At 33.9% G+C, this 22,897-nt stretch overlaps 1 protein-coding gene and 1 pseudogene across 1 annotated transcript in view; both read left to right on the top strand.

Moving 5' to 3' along the window:
- The window catches only part of CNTLN (centlein), a 476,456-nt gene that overhangs the window by 312,021 nt on the left and 141,538 nt on the right, over window positions 1–22,897 (top strand). The window contains exons 19-22 of the mRNA XM_027863054.1: window positions 5,422–6,395; window positions 12,996–13,146; window positions 17,178–17,268; window positions 17,353–17,561. Coding sequence (XP_027718855.1) covers window positions 5,422–6,395; window positions 12,996–13,146; window positions 17,178–17,268; window positions 17,353–17,561 — 1,425 coding nt within the window. The remainder of the gene's footprint in view (window positions 1–5,421; window positions 6,396–12,995; window positions 13,147–17,177; window positions 17,269–17,352; window positions 17,562–22,897) is intronic.
- LOC114043874 lies at window positions 19,333–19,937 on the top strand (annotated as a pseudogene).

The raw sequence follows: 22,897 nt of genomic DNA, 5'->3' as shown, positions 1-22,897 counted from the left end.
TGTGCAATATTAAACGTGGAAACATCTAACTTCTAAGCCAAAGAAAAGTTATGCAGAGATTTTAGATTTCACATTATAATTTCATAATATGCTTTTTTGATTTTTAAATATAAAATATTTGCACAAAGTAAATTACTTTGAATTTTATAGTTAAAATCTACTCATAAATTCATCATTTACTTTTAATTTATAGTGAGCATCCTACTGACTATGTAGTAGGCCTAACATTAATAGGCAGATATTGTTATGAGCCTTATCATTTAACAAGTAAATATTATGATTCATATTTATGTTTTAAATCATATTTTGATACACAAGTATGTTATGTTAACAGATGTTCACTTAAAGGGGCTCAGTTGTATTTTGCCATATGTTTTGTTTTGAAATAAGAAAATGCATTCTTTAAACACACTTATTCTTTAAGCAGATTGTCATTTGACCAAACTGGGTTAACTTTGCTTCTTAGAAATCTTTCACACCAGGAGAACATATAATAATACAAGAACATATAATCTAAGATATTAGTATGGTTACATCTATTTTCCAATATTTTTGTACTAACTTGTAATAATTTACAGCAGATATGATCACATATACTTACAACACTTGCCATATGGTTAGGTAATGAAGGCTGTCATCTCGTTATTACTGAATGACAAACATTATGGTAAAATAATAACAGAGAACAAGAAATGCTCACGTTCATTTATCTTAAGGTAGAATGTGTAATTGAAATTATTTCATCACTAACATCTAGGATGTCACATAGTTTATAGTGCCTTATCATTTATGTTTAAAAAACATGAATTCGTTTGCTAGGTTCAGTATGATATGTATCTCTATGGATATATGGTACCACACTGCAGCCTTAGGGTATAATTCCAGGTGAATTTATTTTTTATTTTACCATAAATACCTTAAGTGTTAGAAATACAAAAATCAATTTTAAGTGCTAAATAACTAATAAGATTTTTTTTTTTAGTTTGGCCATGTTTCATATTAGCATGTTAACTTATCACTACTATAGTGGTAAATGAGATTAATGGAATGATCATAACTTTCTTTTAGATAGTTTCCCCTATTTTACAGTAGCACTATCTACTTTGACATAGCCATTAATGCCTTATAGAAGAAATCCTGATTGGTTCAGAAAGAAAAGAGCAGAATTTGTCAAGACTGAAGTATAGTTTTTATGTGGGAGAACTGAAATATGTTAATTATTGTATTTTTTAATCAGTAGAGTAACATTTTGAATTATGCTTTATCAAGTGATTTATTTTAAATAAAATTTTCTACGTCTTTCCATGATACTAATTTATTTAAAATTTTTAGTTAAGGAAAAATTGAACATGAAGTATTTAAAGAAAATACATATTTTGTTTGCTATCCATTTGGAATTTCTCTTTGATATTTCAGATGCTTTACCCCAGAAGCCAGGTGATAATTCTTTCAGTTCCTCCTTCATCCTTCTTTTCTAAAAAAATTGATATCTCCTTTACTTTTCATTGTATTTTGAAGCCAGTCTGTTGATAGCATATACTGGGAACTTCAGTGTGCACAACATTATATTAGAACCTATGAAATGTTCCTTGCTATCTTCACTACTAGTTCCCAACCTTCTCAAGTTTGAGGACCCCTTTATAACATCAAAAGTTTTCTCAGATCCCTATATGGTAATGCATGTAATATGAATATTAATTGATAAAGAAAATACAGAATGACAACACTAATTTGATTTTAGTAACCCTTTTAAATAAACTTACATTGTTAAATAATTTTAACATCTATATTCATGTTTGAGACATTCAGTCGATAGGATATGTGTTTCCTTATTTATTATCTTGAATTAGTTAATGAAATGGAAGTGGTATTGCTGAGTCAAAGGGTATAAACCACTATATAGATTCTTGAGGGATACTCTTTCAGTTTTGTTCTCTTTTCCATCCTCACCTTTTTATAAGAAAATTAAAGTAATACAATTATTAACTTTATATCCCTGTGTAGTTTTGGCTATCTATAACTTATTGTCAACTTATTTAAGTTTTATGAAGAAAGTTAAAAAATTTTTAATATACCCACCCTCGACTTTTAACTGGTGTGTAAAATGTCAATCAGTCCTTTACAAATTAAAAAAAAATTCCAATGTAATTAAACAAAATACTCGTTTTGTGGTTTGGAATTGTGATTTCATTGGTGTATGAGATTCCCAGTAAGAAAATACCTACCATGCAGTCTGTCACCTTCTCAGCGTCTTGTCTTGGACCAGGGGTTCTTAACCTTTTCTGTATGATGGACGTCTGTCAATCTGGGAAAATCTATGGATGACTTCTCAAAATAATTTTTAAAATGTATAAAATAAAATGTAGGTTATTAAAAAAATCAGTTATATTGAAAAAGTTATCAAAACATTTTTATAAAAAGTTATTGGACCTCAGAATCTCCCTCTTCAACAGTTGTCTGGGTTACAAAGAAGGAAAGGATCTTGTCCGATGTCACATGGGGAATATGTGAGAAGGGTGGGATTTGAACCTAGGTCAGCTCTCTATCTACTCTGCCCCCTTTTTTGTATCTTTAAATTTAATTTGACTTGCTTAGGTTCATGCTTAGAAAATGTCAGACTTAGGATCATAGATTTAGAACTGAAAGGGACCACAGATGCATAGCATCCAATTTTTTACATTGTACATATAAGGAAAGTCTGGCACAGAGGAATAAAGTGACTTGCCCAGTGTTACACATCCATTATGTCTTCCTGACTGAAAGACAAGGCCTCTTATATCATCAGCATTATCCACAAGCATTTATTAAACACCTCCTCTGTGCTAGGGACTGTGTCAACCACTGGGGAATACAAGGAATGTGAAAAACAGGGTCACTTTACTCAAGGATCCCACATTCTAATGGGGGACACATTCAAACAGTTATGTACAAACATGTTATATACAGTGTAAATGAGAGTAATCTCAGAAGGAAGGCAGTTAGTGGATAGAGTGGGGAGTTAAAGAGGAGATTCTTGCAGAAAGTAGGATTTGAGCTGACTCTTGAGGAAATCCAGGAGGTGAAAGGGAGAGCATTCCAGGGATGGGGACAGCCACTAAAAAGCCATAAAGTTAGAAGACAGAGTGTAATGTGTAAGGAATAGCAAGAAGGCCAGGGTCACTATATCCTAGAGTATATGGAAGGCAATCAAATAAAAAACTGTAAAGGTAGGAAAGAACTAGTTAGCAGAAGGCTTTACAGGCCATTTTGTATTTGATCTTGGAGATAATTGAGAGCCAGGCACAGGAGTTTATTGAGAGAGAGGAAAAGAAAGAGAGAGAGAGAGAGAGAGAGAGGGAGGGAGTGTGTGTGTGTGTTGGGAGGTGGGAAGGTATGACATGGTCAGACCTACACTTCAGAGAGGTTTTTCTCTATACCACATGGCCTTTTTTCCCAATTCCCTGTCAGCAATTCAAAGGATACAACATGATTGATTGAATGTAATACAAAAAATAATAAAAGAAGTAATATTATAGAAATTTGCTTATTAGAAATTATATCATATTCCTCATCACTAATGTAATTTTGGAATTACTATTGTTACCAGTATTACTGACTTCTCTGATTTCAGCCTATTAGTAAGTGACCAATTTTCTTTTGAGGGACATTATTTTAAAAACAAATTAGAAGCCAGTCTTTTTTTTTAAGCACTTAGTAATGGGAATTCTGGAAGTAGATATGTATTTTTTTGCACACGTTCTTTTTCACATATATACTAAGAGTAAACTTAGTGGCCTCTAAAATACTTGATTTAATGCATCTGAGTATATTTAGAATCCTCTAAAATACTTTGATAAATTCATTATACTTTCTTGGAGAGAGGCAATCACGATATAGTCAATAGAGAGTTGGCCTTAAATCCAGGAAGATGTGTATTGGCTGTGTGAACCTGAACAAGTTACTTAATTCTTAGTGATGTAAACAGCTGTCTAAAAGATAAAGAGAAGGTATTGACTTGCGATGATAGAGAGTTTCTTGTATCAATGAAATCACAAGTTTAGTCCTTACTCTTCTTTGAGAGATTAGTTTACATTATGTTGAACTGGCCTTTATTATTCTATTTTATACTTAATCATCTACTACTGATAAGAATAATGGTAAAAATTATATCCAGCCATGAAAAAATGTTCATTTCTTATTCTGTGGTAACCTAAGAAGTGAAGGGTTCAACCTCTTCAGACCTCAGCAAAGCATCACTAAATTGAACCAAAATACATTCAGCCTTTCTCATCTGTGATGGCAAGATAAATCTAAAATCATTTGCCTTTAATTACAAAATATTTGCATTGGCTTCTTCAAATATGGTTTTACCCAGCTTGCAATAATCAGGAGTTGATTTAATTATCTGGCAAAACTGAGACATTTTAGACAACCAATACCAACAATTTAGACAGATGACTTTGGGGAGGAAACCCTAGTTACCTAATTAATCTCAAATCTATCCTCTCTGTTTTAGCTATTAGACTAAACTTTCTGAATTCCAGACAAAAAGTAGCATTCTACAGTACCTAAACTAAGCCAAAATGAGAGGCATTGTACACCGTGGTTAGGACATTGAACTTTGTGCCAGAAAAACTTGGGTTCAGATCCTTAAACACATGTTAGCTGTGTCATCCTGGGAAAGCCACTTTATTTCTCCTTGCTTTTACTTTTCTCCTCTGTAAAATGAAGGAGATGGATTTGATGGTCTTGGAAGTTTCCCTCTACTCTCAATCCTTTGTCAGAGCAGAGTGAAAAGGAACTATCAAATGTGTCTTCCCAGCTAGAAAATATTTAAAAAGAAAATTATGTCCAAGACATGTTGTGCAGTATTAGAAAGAAGTAAAGATATTTGAGTACCTTTTAGAAAATTATTAAACATCATTGAAATCATCTTGATTTTTAAGATGTATTAAGTTTTGAATCCAATCATTTTGTCAGCTTTGCAGCCCATGACTTAAATGTTCAAATTCATGTAAGCTTTGTTTTATTTTTTGTGATTTATATCTATGCTTTCAAATTATTTTGCTTGTGTAGATAATTTTTCCATTGTAAAAATATTGTTCACAATGAATTGTATGTATAGCCAAAGTAGTATCAGTCTCAGAATATATTAGCAGTATCTATAAACTTACTTAGACTTCTGTTTCACTTTATCTAGAATGTTATTACCTTCTTTTACTATTTACTTACTCTTTACTCAACAGATGTAGCTTTTTTTATGTTAGAATGTATTCATCTATGTTCCCTTACAATTATTTGTTCATTAAGCAATCCAGATTGATTTTGACTGTGTGGTAAAGGTAACTTTATTTTCACAGACTAAACATTTTAAGTTACAATGGTCTCACAATTCTGCACTTAACAAGGAAAAAAATTAAACCATATGCACTTTTGTTTTAGGTTATTGTTTTGGAAAAACGATTGAAGGCTTTTGAGAAAAAGTCAAGGAAATTGAAAGAAGCAAATAAAAAGTTAACTAAAGAAAATGATGTAATGAAATCTTCCTGTAAACAGCAGCAAGATGATGCAAAAGCAAAAGCAAAAGAGCTAATCCATCTATGGAAAGAGAAGGAAGATGTGGAAAAAGACAGAACTATTCTTGAATTCAAGATCAGGGAGCTGGAGATGGAAATCAAAGCCCTACGAAAACAAGTAGTAGAAGTCAAGTCCCTGAAGGAACAAGTGACCGAAGTCAATTTTATGAAGGAAAAAATGGTGGCAATTGAGATGAGCAAAGATAATGAAAAACTAAGGAATCAGGTACAAGAAATGGAGGACACAAATCAAATTCAGAAAGTTCATAGAATTCAGGAGATGCAGGGAATGCAACGGATACAAGAAATGCAGCAGATGCAAGATATTCCACATATGAAGGAAATGCAGTCAGTACCACCACAACAGGCAATTCAGGCACCACTATGGCTACCCAAACAGCCTCTAACACAGCTACCAGCTCAACTACCAACACAGCTACCAGCTCAGCTGCCAGCACAGATACCAGCTCAGCTACCAACTCAGTTTCCGGCTCAGCTGCCTGCACAGTTTCCAGCCCAACTACCAACTCGGTCTCTAGTCCAGCCACCAGAACTGCTTCCAGTCAAAATGCAGCTACCAGCACAGTCTCTAGCCCAGCTACAAGAGGAGTCAGTTCACCGGTACCAGGGCAAAGCTGTGCCCAAGAAGCCCACTCTAAAAGTGGTGAGCACTGAACAATGTAGACAATGTAAGACAACTACCACCAAGGTTAAATTTAAAGCAGCCAAGAAAAAAGGTGCCACGGGACGTCCCCAGGCTTTTCTCAATCAGTCCATCAAGGTTATGAGCAATGTGTTTGAGAACTATAAGGACGACTGGGAGGATGTGAGTGAAAGCAGGTACGGCTCTCATTAACTTAGCTCTTTGGAGGGGACAGTGTGCATATGTAAAGCACTAGCAAATGGAGATTGAATTTCAACTACTGTCGATTTGGTATTCAGAAAAAATACTGTCAGATCCTTTGAAATATCTTGGGAGGTCTTGTTCTGAGCTTATTGACTGAAATTTGCATGCAAAATTAGCCACAACTGCATGAGTATTTGAATAGGTGCCAGGAAGCCCAAAAGAAGGCAATGCTTGATTTCTTCTAGTGATGCTATTTTCATGCAGTCATGAGGCTTGAAATTGACAGTTTGGCAGGTTGATTTAATTTGCTGGCCCTTTGCATATTCACCACTGACAGCTAAGGATTCCCAGGCAAGCCTACTAAGTCGGTTTAGTTATCTTGTGACATGCCGACCCAGGAGGAGAAACATTTTTTCCTTCTTAATTTAGTTAGATAAATTTTGAATGACCCATTTCAGCTTGTTACCAGATGTCTACAAGCTGTTTAACATCCTTTAAATTAAGAACCATCTTCACTAATTATTTCATGTATGTTTTATGCACAGTTGTTGTACTAACTTTAATTGAGTGATGGTCAAAAAATTAGTTCTTTAAAGTTATCATGGTGCAACTCTCCAGTCTTGAATCATATAGCCCCCAGTAAAAGGCAGCAGGAATGCACTAAAGATCTGTAATGTTTCCTTCTCTAATCTTTTTCCATATATGTATCAATCTATATCTATTTCTGCAAATGAGTAGTTTTTTTGTTATCTTTGTTCATCACTTTTATATTTTATCCTATACTCAACATGAATAACAGACTTGAACTCTAATTTTTCATACTTTTTCAAAGGAACCAGTTTTTAATACTATATATGTAGCTTTTTAAATGTACTTTAATTTTTTAAAACTTATTGCTAGTGTTGGGCAAATTTTATCAATTTTGGTATCATTATGGGCCATTTTGTTAAAATTGTTCTTTATAGAACCATAGATTACAGATTTGGATGTCATCTGGTTCAGCTTTCTATGTTCAGGAAGTGAAATATTACAAGAAACAAGACTTGTAACTTTCTGTGTGACTTTAGACAAGACAATTAATTTTCTTTTGCCTCAGTTTATTCCTGTGTAAAAGTAAGTTGGACTAGCTATTCTCTAAAGTCTCTTTAGCTCTGAATTCCATTATGAAGTGCACAATTCACAATTTTGCCTGTCTTCCTGGAAAAGCATTACATTTGAGATTGGGTGAGATCCTATCTTATTCACATCCCAACTAGGAGTAATCCTCCATCTTTAAGGTATATTTCAATTTTAATTGTTCATAATTCCTCAAGATTTTGGTACCTGTCCCTTCATTCTATAAATGATGTAGTTTATGTTTGTTTATATACATAGATACTGTACATGTAAATATGTACGTTCCTATTTTCATGCTTTACAGGAAAATTAATTAACTGCCTGCTCAGTTCTAATGCACATTTATATGTACACATACTTGAGTAAATGCATTACATTGTTCTTCCTTTTTTATTTGGACTTATGACTTGAGTTCTTTAGCAATGGAACTTGATTACACTATGAGAATTAAGTATTATATTTACTACTGCATGACAAAAGACTTCTGTAAAACACTCGGCTGCAAAGAATTCTCACACAATTAGATCCCAAAGTAGAACTTCATTGTCTTCAGAATATTCTCCTTCTTTCAGCTTTTTATAGTCGTTGAAACACAGTATGGGCAACCTGGTTGCACGGTAGATAGAGTGCTGGATCTGAAGTCAGAAAGATGAGTTCAAATCTGGCCTCGGATAGCCACTAGCATGTGACCTTAGGCAAGTTACTTAACTTCTCTCTGCCTCAGTTTCCTTATCCATAAAAGGAGGATAATAATTGTGCCTACCTTCTGGGATGGTTATGAGGATCAAATGAGATAATATTCGTTAAACGTTTAGCAAAAATTTAAACCTTACATAAATGTTAGACATTATTGTTAGCTATTATAAGATACCTTGAGCACTTCCTGTATGCCAGGCACTATGCTAAGTGCTAGGAATCTAAATACAAGTAAAAATAAAGACAGTCTCTTCCCTCGAGGAGCACAGGGCCCATTACGTGAAGATAGAGAGAAAAATGAACAATTCCTCCTTTTCAAAAAAGGAAAGAAGATTGATAGATAGGCTTGAGCATATGATATACAAATCAAAACCTATAGAAATAGTTTTAGAACCAGCAGACATCACTGTAACAACTGGTAATTAAGTTTCCTAACAGGTACCACTGGATTTGTCAAATGTAACTGAAAATGATTTAGCCCCACACAGAGCCTTTAAGACAGCCATAGTCCAAGAAGGGAATGAAAAGTTCTTCTATGGGTAGCATCCTCATGAACTCAGCCATGCCAATTTGTTTATGAAAATAAAGAGTTTTATTATAGTGACAGTTCAGGTCTAGGTCATTGTATCAGAAATCACATAATGGTTATCCTTAAGTCTTCCTTTAAATCTCAACTAAAATCTCACCTGAGGAAATCTTCTTCAACCCCTCTGAATTCCAGTGCTTTCCCTTTGTTAATCATTTCCTCTTTATCCTGAATTTAGCTTGCTTTATACATATTTGTTTGCATGTTGTTTTTCTCATTAGATTGTAAGCTCCTGGAGGTTAGGGACTATCTTTTGCCTCTTTTTATATCCTTATCACTTTGCACAGTGTCTTGAATGTAATAGGCATTTAGTAAGTATTTATTGATTTACTGATTGAAGACACCTAACTACATTAAAAATGCCTATTTTCCAGATTGTGATAAACAATTGGCTGACTAAACCAATCCCTAGAATTGGTTTGTTGGTATGTATCAGATTTCTCAGACAAACAGTGCATGAACATGGACTGGGTCAAGAATTGAAAAGGGAGAAGAGAATTGGTTGATTATCTTTCACAAATTAAACAGGGCTTTTATTTATATTATGCTTATCCTCGAGACAATGACCTGTTGTTTTAATAGCAGTAGTTTTCAGGTGATGTTGTATAGCTACAAGTAATGCAACACCACAGTCTCTGAAAAATTAAAATTGAGGTTTGCACAAGGGAAATGAAACTCTACGTGGTGGGCACAAGGGGGTCTCAGTACATTACTAACAAAGAATTGTGCAAGAGAAGCAGTGTAAAAGAAGTCATTTGAGAGATCTATGACTGCATGAAAATGTAGTTTAGTCATGTAGCAAGATCAAGGCATAAGTGATAGACAACTAACAGGATCTATTGATATCCACATGTCTTAAGAGCTAGAAGAAAGCCTTGATCATGTTTGACCCCACTGGAAGATTTGTGGAAGGATATGAACAAAGAGTTAAACAAGATTAGAAGGCATTTATGGGTTGTAGCCCGCATTATTAGAGTGAGTACCTATTTCAACAAGATAAAAATTTGTGTGTGTGTGTGTGTGTGTGTGTATGGGTGTGTGAGAGAGAGAGAGAGAGATGCTATTTGGCTGCATGAATCATGGAATTCCATAGTCTCTGAAGAATCAAAATTGCAATTGAGCCAATTAACAATGGAGGAAAATACCATGAATATAAGGGGGATGTGGCATCAAAATGTCATCTACATTGTATATGACCAGAAAGATTGTAGGCCAGTCATGTAACAGCCTCCTAGCTGTTCCAGAACAAGACACTCCATCTCTTGGCTCTGGGCATTTTCTCTGGTTGTGCCCCATGCCTGGAACGCTCTCCCTCTTCTGCTCTGACTACTAACCTATTTAACTTTCTTTAAGTCCCAGCTAAAATCTCACCCTCTACCAGAAGCTTCCTCAACCCCTCTTAATCCCCATACCTTCCCTCTGTTAATTATTTCCTATTTATTCTGTATATAACTTGCTTTGTATCTGTGTTTGTTCACATGTTGTCTCTCCATTAGATTGTAAGCTCAATGAGGGCAGGGATGGCTCTTGTCTTTTTTTTTTTTTTTTGTATCTTCAGCACATAGCACAGTTCCTGGCACCTAGTAGGCACTTAGTAAATGCTTGTTTATTGATTGATGTAATGAAAACAAGGGAAATAGATAGCCCATATTCTGTACTAATAAACATGTAATTTTATAAAAGCCCCTAGCAGTCTGTATAAAATTCTCACAGAGAATTTGTGGGATTCATTGGATAAGAATTATGGAAGATGAGAACCACAAGTGATAAATTTGGAAAGGACTTAATTTTCTATCTAGTACAATATCAAAAACTATTATAATAACTACATATTGTATGTTATATATAATACATTATCATATGTGTTATATATAATATATTATAATTGTGCATTGTATGTTACACATTATAATAACTATGATAACTGTTATCACAACTGTTATAACTAAATACTTTTGTAACTAAGTAATGACTATTAGCTGGCATGTACCCCAATGAAAATATTTTTTCTATCATACTTAATAAATGGTTTCTAACTAAAGCTCTGGGGAAAGGGACTCTACTACTTTGGTTGGCGTCCCATTTAATTTTTGACAATTCTGATTCTTAGGAGGCTTTCCCAAACATCAAACCTAAATCTGCCTTTCAGTGATTTCCACTCATGTTCCTAGTTCTGCTATCTGGGACCAAGCAAAATCAATCAAATCTCTCTTCCTCATTCTATCTCTTCATATGCTTGAAGATCATTGTTATGCTTTTTAAAGTATTGTCTCCAGTCCGAACATCCCCATTTCCTTCAGCTTTTAATCTGAACATTTGATTAGCCTTTATCCAAATTTTGGTAAAAATGTAAATCAGTGTAGAACCAAGGACAAATGCCAGAGGATTTTACATGAGAGAGCAAGTTGATATCAGGCTATTAATAGTAATTTTTTTGGGTTCCTCATTTAAAGATTCCAAATTTTTCCACCAGGATAACTCATGAAATGTTAAATCTAGGCAGAATAAATGTATAACATTCCCTTAATCCACCAGTCTAGACCCCTTTTTAATGATTTGGTAATGCTGAATGATGACTAGTTCTGTACTCTCACCTCTCACTTGTCCTTCCTCCCAGAAGCTGCTCTTCTTCTGTTCTGGGCAGTATTTTATCTGCTTTATATCGTAGAGACTTTTCCCTATCTTCCATCATCAGTCTTTCTTGACTACTAGGGTAATATGTATTAAGGTTTGGGGAATGTTAGTTTGAATCATTGTCTAGAAGAGAATCTCTGACTCCATGATGACACCACAGACAGACCACTAGATATCATGCTACTCATGCGGTGAGTAGCTCAGAGTAATGACCGAGTGTAGAATACAGGGTATTAATAGGCATTGTGGGAAAGTCCACATGCAATTAAATGATTCAACAAAATGGCCCTCTTTTTTTAAATAGGATTTACATGCTGGAGAGTTTTTTTTCCTTTTCCCCTCTTGTTTTTATTACTTTATTTGCCACATTTATTTTTGTTTTGAGGTGATGGCAAATTGAAAGGGCCAGTCATGCCTTTCATTAAGCCATCTTACTTGATGTCTAGGATCATGGTTTCTTGATCTACTCACCACATACTCGAACTCTGCTTTCTTTAGGCTAAAATTACCTAATCTGTAATCTGCAGTTTTATGTTTTATTCCTATTATATTTAGTTAGATTGTATACATACCATGTATTTCAGAGATGATTGGCAACCTTTTCATTGTCTTCTAAAAGCTTATGAGAAATAAATCAATGAAATTTGAATCATAGACTCAAACTCATTTAGAAGGCACCTTGGGGTTATTCTAGTTCAATGTAAACTTGAATAATCCAGATTCCATTTGAATTCCACTGCCATTGAGAAAGTCATGTTCTTTTCAGAGAGTCCTTCCAAATTTTGGACAACTTATATTTGATTGTTAGAATTTCTCAAACCAACAATAATTTGCACTAATTTGTAATATAATGATTTTAAAATTTGAAAATAGTGTTTATCACATGTATAATATCTACATATCACAAGATTTAATAAATTGATATATATATGTATATATATATTATTCATTTAGTAAATCTGCCTACATACCAATATAAACTACTTCAAGTTTAAATTAGTTTCACTTTCTTACTATCTCCTTTCATAGCAAAATCCACAAAGCCTCACAGTTTCCTTCTAGTAAGTTATTTCTTCTGCTTAGTTTAATATAGGCAACTCAACATTTGCATTACTATTATCCCTCCTTCAAAGTGGGTTTTAAATGGTAGGGCCCATCTGGCAGTTCATATACATCAGTAAGCCATCTCTGACAGGTTTTTCATATGACATTTCCACTAGTGTGCATCATTGTAAATTTGCCTGGGGGATATTAGAGATTTGAAAATAATAATTAACTTGTTTCCCTGTTGCTGTACTATCATTTCCTTTAATTAACACTACAGCTGTAGCCACATAGTAAAGCACAAAGTAAAATGGAGATTTTATAGTTATCTTGTGTTCTTGATTAATGTAGATGTCTACACTGTATAATTCTACCCTTCCTCACAGTATCCTTGGCACATTTATAGAGTTCAGTTCCTTTTAACTTTACTTAAAGTTGATAAAATTATTTAAAGACTCAACCTGAAAAGACATGCATCATTTTAATAAATTTTCTTCTTTGATTTTTCCTACCAAAGTGATTCTGAAGAACTAACCTGTCAAAACCTAGGAACAGTTATTGTGGAAACATCCCAAAAAGTCAGTGCAAGAAAAGATGAAGGGCAGCAAACAGAAGGACAAGCAGAAGAGAAAGAAATTACATTAGCTATGGGAGGTCCAATCAAAAAGGTATGTAATATAGCTTTATCTATTTATAAGACCTATTTTTAATAGTTTTTAAAACTTCTTTAAGTTGCCTATAACCTGACATCATGATTAATGATTTTAAGCTTAATTATGTTCCTAATTTAAAAATTCTTTTCAAAAGTCATGCAGTAAAGGTTAAAATTAGTTATGTCATATATCCTGGTAATACTTTATCTGTAAAGCATTAGGTAAAGACAAATTTGTCACATATTTTTATTAATAATTGAAAATAGTGGATAACATCATAAATTTTAATCTTAATTATATTTAATGTTTTCTACCTAATGAGCACCTCAGGTAAGGGTCCTCATTAGGTAGAGAACATTTGCACTCACAAAGTATCATTTTTAGCTTCATTTAAACATAAAACAATAAAAATTTATTCTTCTGTAGGCAACTTAGTTTATTTTGTTTCCTTTGGAGCAACTCAGCACTAACATGGACTTTTTTTTAATTTAAACACTACCTTTTCTCTCTATCCTTCCAATCAGTCAAGAAGCATTTTTAAAGCACTTACTATATGTCTCAGTGCTGGGTATGCCAAGAAAAGCAAAAAAAACCCCAAAAAACCCCAAACCAAAAAAACAACTTGGTCTCTGCCCTCTAGGGGCTCACTTCTAAAAACAGGAAGTGAAAAACATTTAAACTACAGCTTACGTAATAATAATTAATAATACTTTATGGATGCGCTACCATATCTGCCGTTTTAGCACAAACCGAAGTTGGAAGATAAATGTTTTCTTTTACCCTGAATACTAGATTGTTCTTTCACTAAAACTCTAGGAAGCTATGCTCTTTAAAGCTTTTTTATACCTGATTGTTTAGCTGACCCAGACTAACTTCTTGAGGGTTATCTTAGCATATCAAAAGGGAGCTTTTAAAATGTCTGCAATTGACCTGGGGTACAAAAAGTTTATAGTTGCTTAGAGCTGATAGACACCTTCATAGATCATCTAGGCTGTCTCACACTTCATCAAAAAATCCCTACTAGAGCAATGCTTTCAAATGACCGTTAGCTTCCAGCTGAACACCTCAAATAATGGGGACCTCACTACTTTCTATGGGAAACCTATTCCTTTTTTTGCACAGCTCTAATAATAATCAGATGAAACTTTTTACTGTTCAAATAAAAGGAAAATCTTTACTTTCCAACTTTGTTCTGCTTTGAGCTTTGCACGGGCCATCCCCACTATACCTGGAATGCACTCCCCTTTTATTTCCCCCTATTGTAGTCCCTCTGTTATTTTAAGATGTAGCCCAAGCACCATCTTCTGCATGCAACCTTTCTTGATGCCCCAACTGCTGGTGCCTTCCCTTCTAAACTATTTATACTTAATAGACTACTAGACTACTTCATATATAGTCATATTTATTAATGTTCCATTTATACTGTATATACATGTATATATGCATATGTGTACATATGTGTGTACTTGTTGTCTCCTCCATTTGACTGTGAACTCATTGCAAGTTTATTTAGTTACCTCCCATTTGGGCTCAGGAAAATAAATCTAATCCACTTTCCGTATGGCAACCCTTCAAATCTTTGAAGACAATGGGTATGGCCATGCTCCCCTCTTAAAATCTTCTCTGCTCAAGACTAAATATTTCTAGTTCCTTCAAATGTGCATCATAATTTGGAGTCCCAGAAAAATGCCTTATATGTAGTAGGTGGTACTTATATACTTGTTGTATTTAATTGAACTTGATCACAAATATAACCTGACACTTTGGAAGGCTCAACAAATATTATTTTCGTGCATGTTATTCCTGTCTACTAATTTGTGATTGTTGACAGATACTACTTCATTGAAGAATTTTGTCTTTGTAAAGAATATAGACAAATAATGTAGTAAATATAATTATTAAATATAATTAAGTCTTTTCAATTGACCTATACCCTATTTTATTTATTACATGGTATGACTATGGAATAATATGACTGCCTTTTTAAAACATGCATATTAGGATATATACATCCAAGAGAGTGTTGTATCCTTGAGGCTATATTTTGTACAGTAGAAAGAACTCTGTATTTGGAGTCAAAGGTCCTGGGTTTGAATTATACTCCTGTGCTCTGCCTTGAGTAAATTACCTAATGTTTCTGGCTTTCTCCTCTATGAAATGAAAGAGTTGGACTCCATTTTTAAATGCTATGATTTTAAAACATTTTTGGAGCTTTTCTCTTGAAATTTACTTTAGTCTGTGAGATATTCTTTTTAACCTTGGAGGATGAAATTGGTTTTTCTAAATTGCTCAAATTAATTTTCTGCTCAGTCTGGTGATTAATGGAGATAGCTGATTAAACTAGGAAGTACTGTTTTGAGTAAGAAATAATATGTGACCATACAATAAGTACTATTTCCTTGTGTGGATTTAAATGGACTCTGGGAATTGTGCCAAAAGGGTAACTCCAAAATTTTGTGGGCAATGGTAACATGATTGGAGAAGGTACAGAGTGTCACCGGGCAATTAGTTATTTTGAAGGAAAACATTCACTGGTTCCAAGATACCAAAAAAAAAATCAGCTTTGTGGCTTTATAGTAACACTTTATATTTAATCATTCATTTTGTTTATTCACTATCTATAAAGTGTATAATCCATTGTCACAATGAGAATTTATGTCAACATTCTTTATTTTATGGTATTCAATGGAACTGAATAAATTACAGGTAACATGCATATATCAGGTAATGTGCAGTTATTTTAAATCAGAGAGTGCCTTTTTTTCCTCTGCTAAGAATTGATCTTAAAAATAAATGTCATATCTTAAAGTTTTAAAATACCATTTTCCTGCTAATGACTTCCAAGAAATGCTTTTTTTTAATGACAGTATGTCTTCAAAAATGCCACCTAAACTAAAATACTTTACTCATTAATTTGTTCCAGGATTGAGGACTTCAGAGAATTTCTAATTTATGAGAAGTAATCTTTTTTACATTGAATTAATTTTTATGCCAAAGCAAAAAAGCAAAAAAAACTCCCCCCAAAATAAGCATCTAACCAAAATTTGCCATTTTTAAAAAATCCCACCACAGGAATACTCATTTCTGTTTTAAAGTTTTAAAACATGTTGACAACTTTGTATGTCTGTGTCCTTTTAAATTCATTTTTGGAAAGTAATATTTATTATTGAAGAGAAGTTTTAGAAAGCAAGGCAATATAGCTTTGTTTTATTTAATCTTAGTATGTTATCATCAAGGAGTCTGGAGAAAAGTAACTCCTTGAGGGATAGTCATTGATTTACCTACACACATTACTTTATCTTTTAATCTATGTGCACCAGACAGTAGTGGTTGAATTGCTTTCTTAATTTCTTTATGATTATTTTCCCCTTCTGTGCTGATAAAAATTTCAAGAATATATTATTTTCATAATTCATATGAGTTATCTTTTTCTGCATCTTGCATTGACATCTGAAAGTCTCATACTACCACTTGAAGACAATTTTTGATTATCCCTGGCATTCGAGTACAAAGGTAGCATGGGTAATTGAAATGAACAGATTATCTTTAAAAATCAGTTCAGTTAATAGTTTCAATCTCTTCCTCCTGCTGTGACTGGTAACTAAATAGAACAACTGAAGTTTCATTTCCTCTATTTGCCCAGGTCCACTGCTGACATCACAGTGAAATATCCAAGGAATGGTCAGGCAGGATTGAAAAGAGGAGTGATGGATTGATACACCCAGAATCAAAATAATTAAAAGTCTCACAATACATTTTATTTTAATACTTTTCACATTTGGTCCTACATTTCTTTAGAAGTCCTTAAAGTTATTTCTGGAAAATTGACTTGACCTTCTGCTTGCTAGTTGAATTTCTAGTTCTAACCAATAAATTCTGGTTCTGGGCAAGAACAACATACAGTTTTGCTAATTTTTTTTCATATTTATCTGATATGAATTTTATTTGCTCTTCTTATGTTTTAAGTAAGTAAAATTATTGTTTTTATTTTATCTAACTACAGTTTTTGAATACTAATCTAATTTGTATGAGGCTTTTAAATTCAGGATATCGATAATAAGAATTATAGAAGATCATTTTTAAAGAAGAAGAAAATTAGTGCTTTGAGGAGTGTATGTGCACCAGCCACTATTAAAGGTGAGAATGTATTGAAATTGCATAACTGTCATTTTAAATTTTACAGAAGACTAAAAACCATCATTTACCACATTGTTTGTTTAGTTAACAAAGAGAATGAGAACAATGTAAACTTCACGAAATCAGTATTACATGTACAAGTTGCATCCATGCAGCAGCAAATCAATATGCTACAGGATTTGAAAAAGTCTACTGAAGCTTCTGTTAAGGAATTAAAAGAAGCCAATGAAAAGCTTGCACAGCAACAACATATAACTGATCAAAAACTTCAGACCACCAAACAAACCATAAAGGTAAAGATAACTTTAGTGATAAGTTGTGTCATAAGATATTGACAAAACTGCATATTTTATTTACAATATTGTTTAGCTCACATTAATGCAATTTACATGTGTATAAATCTATTGTTCAGTAATTTAAGTAGTTGTACTACTAGATTTATTTAACAAAGGAATGCACACAAGAAGGAAGTTGCATGGGGAATAGGAGGATAAGTACTAATTAAAAAAGACAGTATGATTCTATTAGTTTTGAGTTTCATATTCTATTTTACATTTTTATTTTTTGGTCCTCTTCCATAGCAGTTTTGGTCTTTATTCTGTGTTACATCTGAGTTTATGAGTTAATTAATATACTGACATATTCAATTTTTGTATGAAAATAGTAATTTGAATCACATTAATTTTAACCTACATATCTAACTTAATTTGATCATATTAAAACGTACCTTGTTTGGAATTTAAAGGTCTTCAAAACTTCTCTCCTTACCTTTCCAATCTTGTACACTTATTTTCCTTTTCATGTCCTCTGTAATCTAACCCTACTGGCACACAACACTGTATCTTCCATCTCTATGCTTTTGCACAGACTGTCCATCATGCCTGAAATGTTCTTCATCCTCACATCTGTTTTCCTCTTAGAATTTCTGACTTGCTTTAAAACTCAAGTCCAACTGCCCCTTCATTCCTCTTCCTTCTCCTTAGCTGCTGGAGCCTTCCCCTCCATGTTTACTTGTATAGACCTATATCCATCCTGTTTCCCCTATTAGAACTTAAGTCCATGTGGTTAGGGACTGGGTATGTTATTCTTGTTTTTAATCAGAATTTAGCAGTGTCAGGCAACCCAGTAAGTGCTTGAGAAATATTTGTTGATTAACTGATCTATTCAATTGAGCTGATCCTTGTGCATATTCTAATTCAGTCATAAAGTAATTCAAGATTTTCCATTAAAGGAAAGAATTATTCCTATTAAATTCTCAGGGAAAGATACAAGAAAGTTGTTATTTTATATTAAAACAACCAGTAATTTGGTTTTACTCTGTTGTCCAGTATTTTGTTTATTATGACTAGGAAAAGCATGATTAACAAATCTCTTAATTGCATAGGATTAGTCTGGGACTAGCAGTGTCTATACCCTAGTTCTTTCCCACGTTTAAAACCATAGCTTATCTGTACCCAGGTCTCAAACTGTTACTGGAAGGTTAAGGACATGTCACCCAAGGTGGCCAGATGACCCACTGGTAGTAAGAGGGCTGGTCCCATGCTTGAAGTCTGGAGAGGAGTACTGGACAGGATCAAGTCCTGTGTCACTAGTTAGATGAGACAGTTAGAGTTACAGCCCCTTGGTGTTCCCAACTCTGTTTATAAGTCAGGGGAGCCTGATCCCACTCATAGTTGAAAGCTTACCATATTCTGCTTCAAAACTTCTGATCTGATGACAATTTTTCTTACTTTATTTTCACTTAAGGCCACAAGTCATTTGGTCTTACTTTCTCAAAACAAATGAAAAGTTTTACAAAATGAGATGACTGTTCGAAACATAGACATAAGTAGAATGTAATACAAAATATATGGCTTAGAAGAAGCTTGAGGTTTGAACAAAAGAACAATTTTCTGCATCCAAGGTGGAACAGAAGCATATTTTGTTTGCAAACTGAAAATTGGCAGGCAAGTCACTTGCCTTTGACCTACTTACAGCTTAATGCATTGTGATCAAAAAAAGATAAAAGAGTAGAGCAGGGCTTTCTGGTTGGCAGCAGCCATCAGGCAGGCTAACTGAGCCAGGATGGGGGCCTACAAACACATCCAGGAGCTGTGGAGGAAGATGCAGTCAGATGTCATGTGGTTCCTCCTGTGCATCGCCGCTGGCAGTACTGCCACCTGTCTGCCCTGTACTGAGCCCCCTGGTGCACCAAACCCAACAAAGCATGCAGCCTGGGGTTCAAGGCCAAGCAAGGTTATGTCATCTACCATATTCATGTTTGCCATGGTAGGTGAAAGCGTTCAATTCCCAAAGGTGTAACCTATGGTAAACCTGTGCATCATGGTGTCAATCAGATGAAGTTTGCCAGGAACCTTCAGTCTGTAGCAGAAGAACATGCTGGCTGCTACTGTGGGGCTCTAAGAATCTTGAACTCTTACTGATTGGGTGAAGATTCAACCTACAAATTCTTTGAGGTTATTAGTATTGATCCATTCCATAAAGCTATCAGATGAAACCTGGACACACAATGGATCACCAAGCCTGTGCACAAACACAGAGAGATGCATGGGCTTTCCTCAGCTGGCCAGAAGAGCAGGGGTCTTGGAAAGGGTCACAAATTCCACTATAGCATTGGAGGATCTCGTCATGCTGCTTAGAGAAGGTACAGTACTCTCCAACTTCATTGATACTGCTAATTAGTGCACATTAATTTGTAAACTTAAATTTTTGTTTATTGAACATAAACAAAATTTAGGATGGAAAAAAGAGTAGTGCAGGAATTGTCCCCTTCTCAGCAACCAATTCTAATTCTCTTTCTCACAACTAATTACTCTTGAGGTGCTGTACTAGTGCTCCCAAGTGGGAAATCCATGTTTTAAACAGAGATTTGGGCTACCCACCAAGTGAAAATTAAGGAGGTAAAAAACAAAAACAAAAACAAAAAACTAGTCTCCTCACAGCAGGGTTCATGTACATTTTAGAGAGCATGGTGGTTCAGCTGATCAGATGACTTGTAATCCACATTCTTCTTTGAACATGGGGTAGGATAGCTATCCAAAATGAATTAGGCCAGTCATTGGAAACCTCAACCTGTTACAAAATAAATGCCATACTTATGCTATTGTGCAATAAGTGGTCTTAAATTTCCATTAAAATCTCCACTGGGTTAGATATATTTTTCCTAGTTATGGAAATATACAAGAAATGGTGAAGAAAGGAAAATGACCTTTGAAAATGATATTACAATATTTTCACTTTAAAATTGACTACAAAACTAATTCAAACTATTTTACCAACTGTGAGATGGCCAAATAAATATGACTTGTAATTGACTAAAATTACATTTCTTTATAATATTCTGTCTACTTAAATAATGTAGTAAAATTCTACAAACATTGGTTTCTTCTCCTGATGAACTAGTATTTTTAAGGAACTTGAAATTGAAAAAAGTATACCAGTATTAGGTACAGACAGATTTATTCTTCAGTCAGTATTTTATTATAATATTTGAGACCTGTGACATTAAAAATGTAGACCATGATAAAACATAACAAATATTCATTTGTCAACATATTGAGTTTGGGGTATCTTTTGATCTCAATAAAACTTTTTAATCAAAGAAACATGAATTTGTTCTGAGAATTTGGTGATAGAGAGTTGAATTACATCATCCCCCTTTTTGCCTCTTGAAATTACCAATAGTAATTCAGGTACCTTTGTCCAGTCAAGTGTCTTTCTTTTAGTGCTAGAATAATTGTCCTTTTAAGACATAATAATATTGAAGTTATTCCCCACTATTGAATCAAGTTTCTGTTTATCAGCCAGTTATGAAGCTTTTCATTCAATGTCAGTTGTGCAATTATTTAATATTGATTCCAGTCTTTTACAGTGCCATACAGAATATAATCAAAGAATTTCTTAAAACTCAAGAAAGACATTATTTTAGGAATATTAGCTTTCCATGTCCTTTCAGTTAAAAAGCATTATGGTGACAGTGGTTTATCAGAACTTGATTTAGAACTTTTGTTATTAGTTATATTTGAACAACAAAACTTACTACATGTAGGGCAAATTCTTATAGAACAGTCAGTCTGTACTGCTTCATGGGCTAACATACTAAAAAAAAAGTTAAGCATTTCCTTTAACTTTAACAATAAGTTCTTATAATTTTAGACAAAAATGCCATACAATCCTACTAAAATTCTTTTAAAGTAATCTTAATCAAATGAATTCTTTGGGTTTGGATCAGTTTCTGTATTTTAAAAAAATGCTGCATTGGCTGAGTGATTTATGAAACAACATTTGTGACCTAGAGTAGAACTAGTTTACAGGCACAAAGTGATAACTTCAGAATAAGACAGATAAATGACTTGTTTTGTGATTCTCCAAAGCAAATATCAGAAATTTCCTTTAAAAAATCTATAGTACACTATCATATTTGTCCTTTTGTCTGATGTCATGAGTCATAACTAGCAATATTTTTAGCTAGTGTTAAGTGGTAGGGAGAAAGAGGTAAAAGAGAAGTTTGTATGGGCTACTGCATAGTAGACATGTGGCATGCCTTACCTGTTATGCATCCTAGTAAGGAGAAAGTGGGCACTTCACTGTTGAAGGACTAGACATTGCTGGGAAGAGAAAAGGAAGGAGATAGAGAGGCCATGGCCACTGGGTGGTAAGAACTACAGCAGAGGATACTGCTAGAAATTACCAATGAATGTGCAGCAGTGGAGGGTAAAAGAATGCTCTACTGTCAGGAGTGGAGTTGTACAGGGGAGGCAGGTAACCCATAGGTGGCCAGTCTGTAGGGAAAGAATCATGCTACTATTGACAGGGACAGAGCTGGGTAAGGCAGGCAGGTGAGAAAGTGACCTAAAGAAAAAAAAGGCAGAGGTCATTTTCCAAGGTGGGATGGATACGGGAAGAAATGCCTGTAGAAAAGTGCTGTTGGTGACTTCAAACTTTCCCACCTGGGATAAAGTCCCTTATGCCTCACCATAATTAAGTTCTGTTTTATAAGGAAGGAACTTAATATGTAATATATACTTGCAGAAATTAAGTACTTTTGTATCTGTGGTTTATATCTCAGATGATGATTGGAATAATAACTTGATTAAAACAGTATTGGAAAGATAATTATATATATATAATATGTATATATACTTTTGAAAATTTATTATAGTATGACCCATGTTTTTAAAAAAATTATCTTCTTATATAGAAGTTTCATCCATTCACTCACAATATTTCCTTTTTGTCATATCTGAGTTATAATATCAATTATAAGAATTTTTAACCATGATATAAGGCTTCCTAACAAAAGTGGGCTGATATATATTCAAAGGTAGTGGATTCAAGTTGGATGAACTCTTGTCAGATGTGTTAATGGTGATTCTTGTAGGAGTTAGAGTAGATGACTTCTGAGGTTGCTTCCAAGTCTGAGATTCATGGTGCCTAGCACATATTAGGCACTTCATCCGTGTTTATTGATTAATTAATTGAGTCAATCTTGAAGATTCTTGCCAAAGAATGGGGAACTGTACAGTCATGCAGTAGGTACTGAACCTGAACTCTTCATTTAATTTTATAATATAAGGGTGTTTGGGGAACACTATTTTTGCTATTCTTATAGCAAAATATTATTATATAT

The sequence above is a fragment of the Vombatus ursinus genome, unplaced genomic scaffold (genome assembly GCF_900497805.2).
Source record: "Vombatus ursinus unplaced genomic scaffold, bare-nosed wombat genome assembly UNPS02014770.1, whole genome shotgun sequence".
NCBI lineage: Eukaryota > Metazoa > Chordata > Mammalia > Diprotodontia > Vombatidae > Vombatus > Vombatus ursinus.
This window is presented reverse-complemented; position numbering and strand designations above follow the sequence as displayed.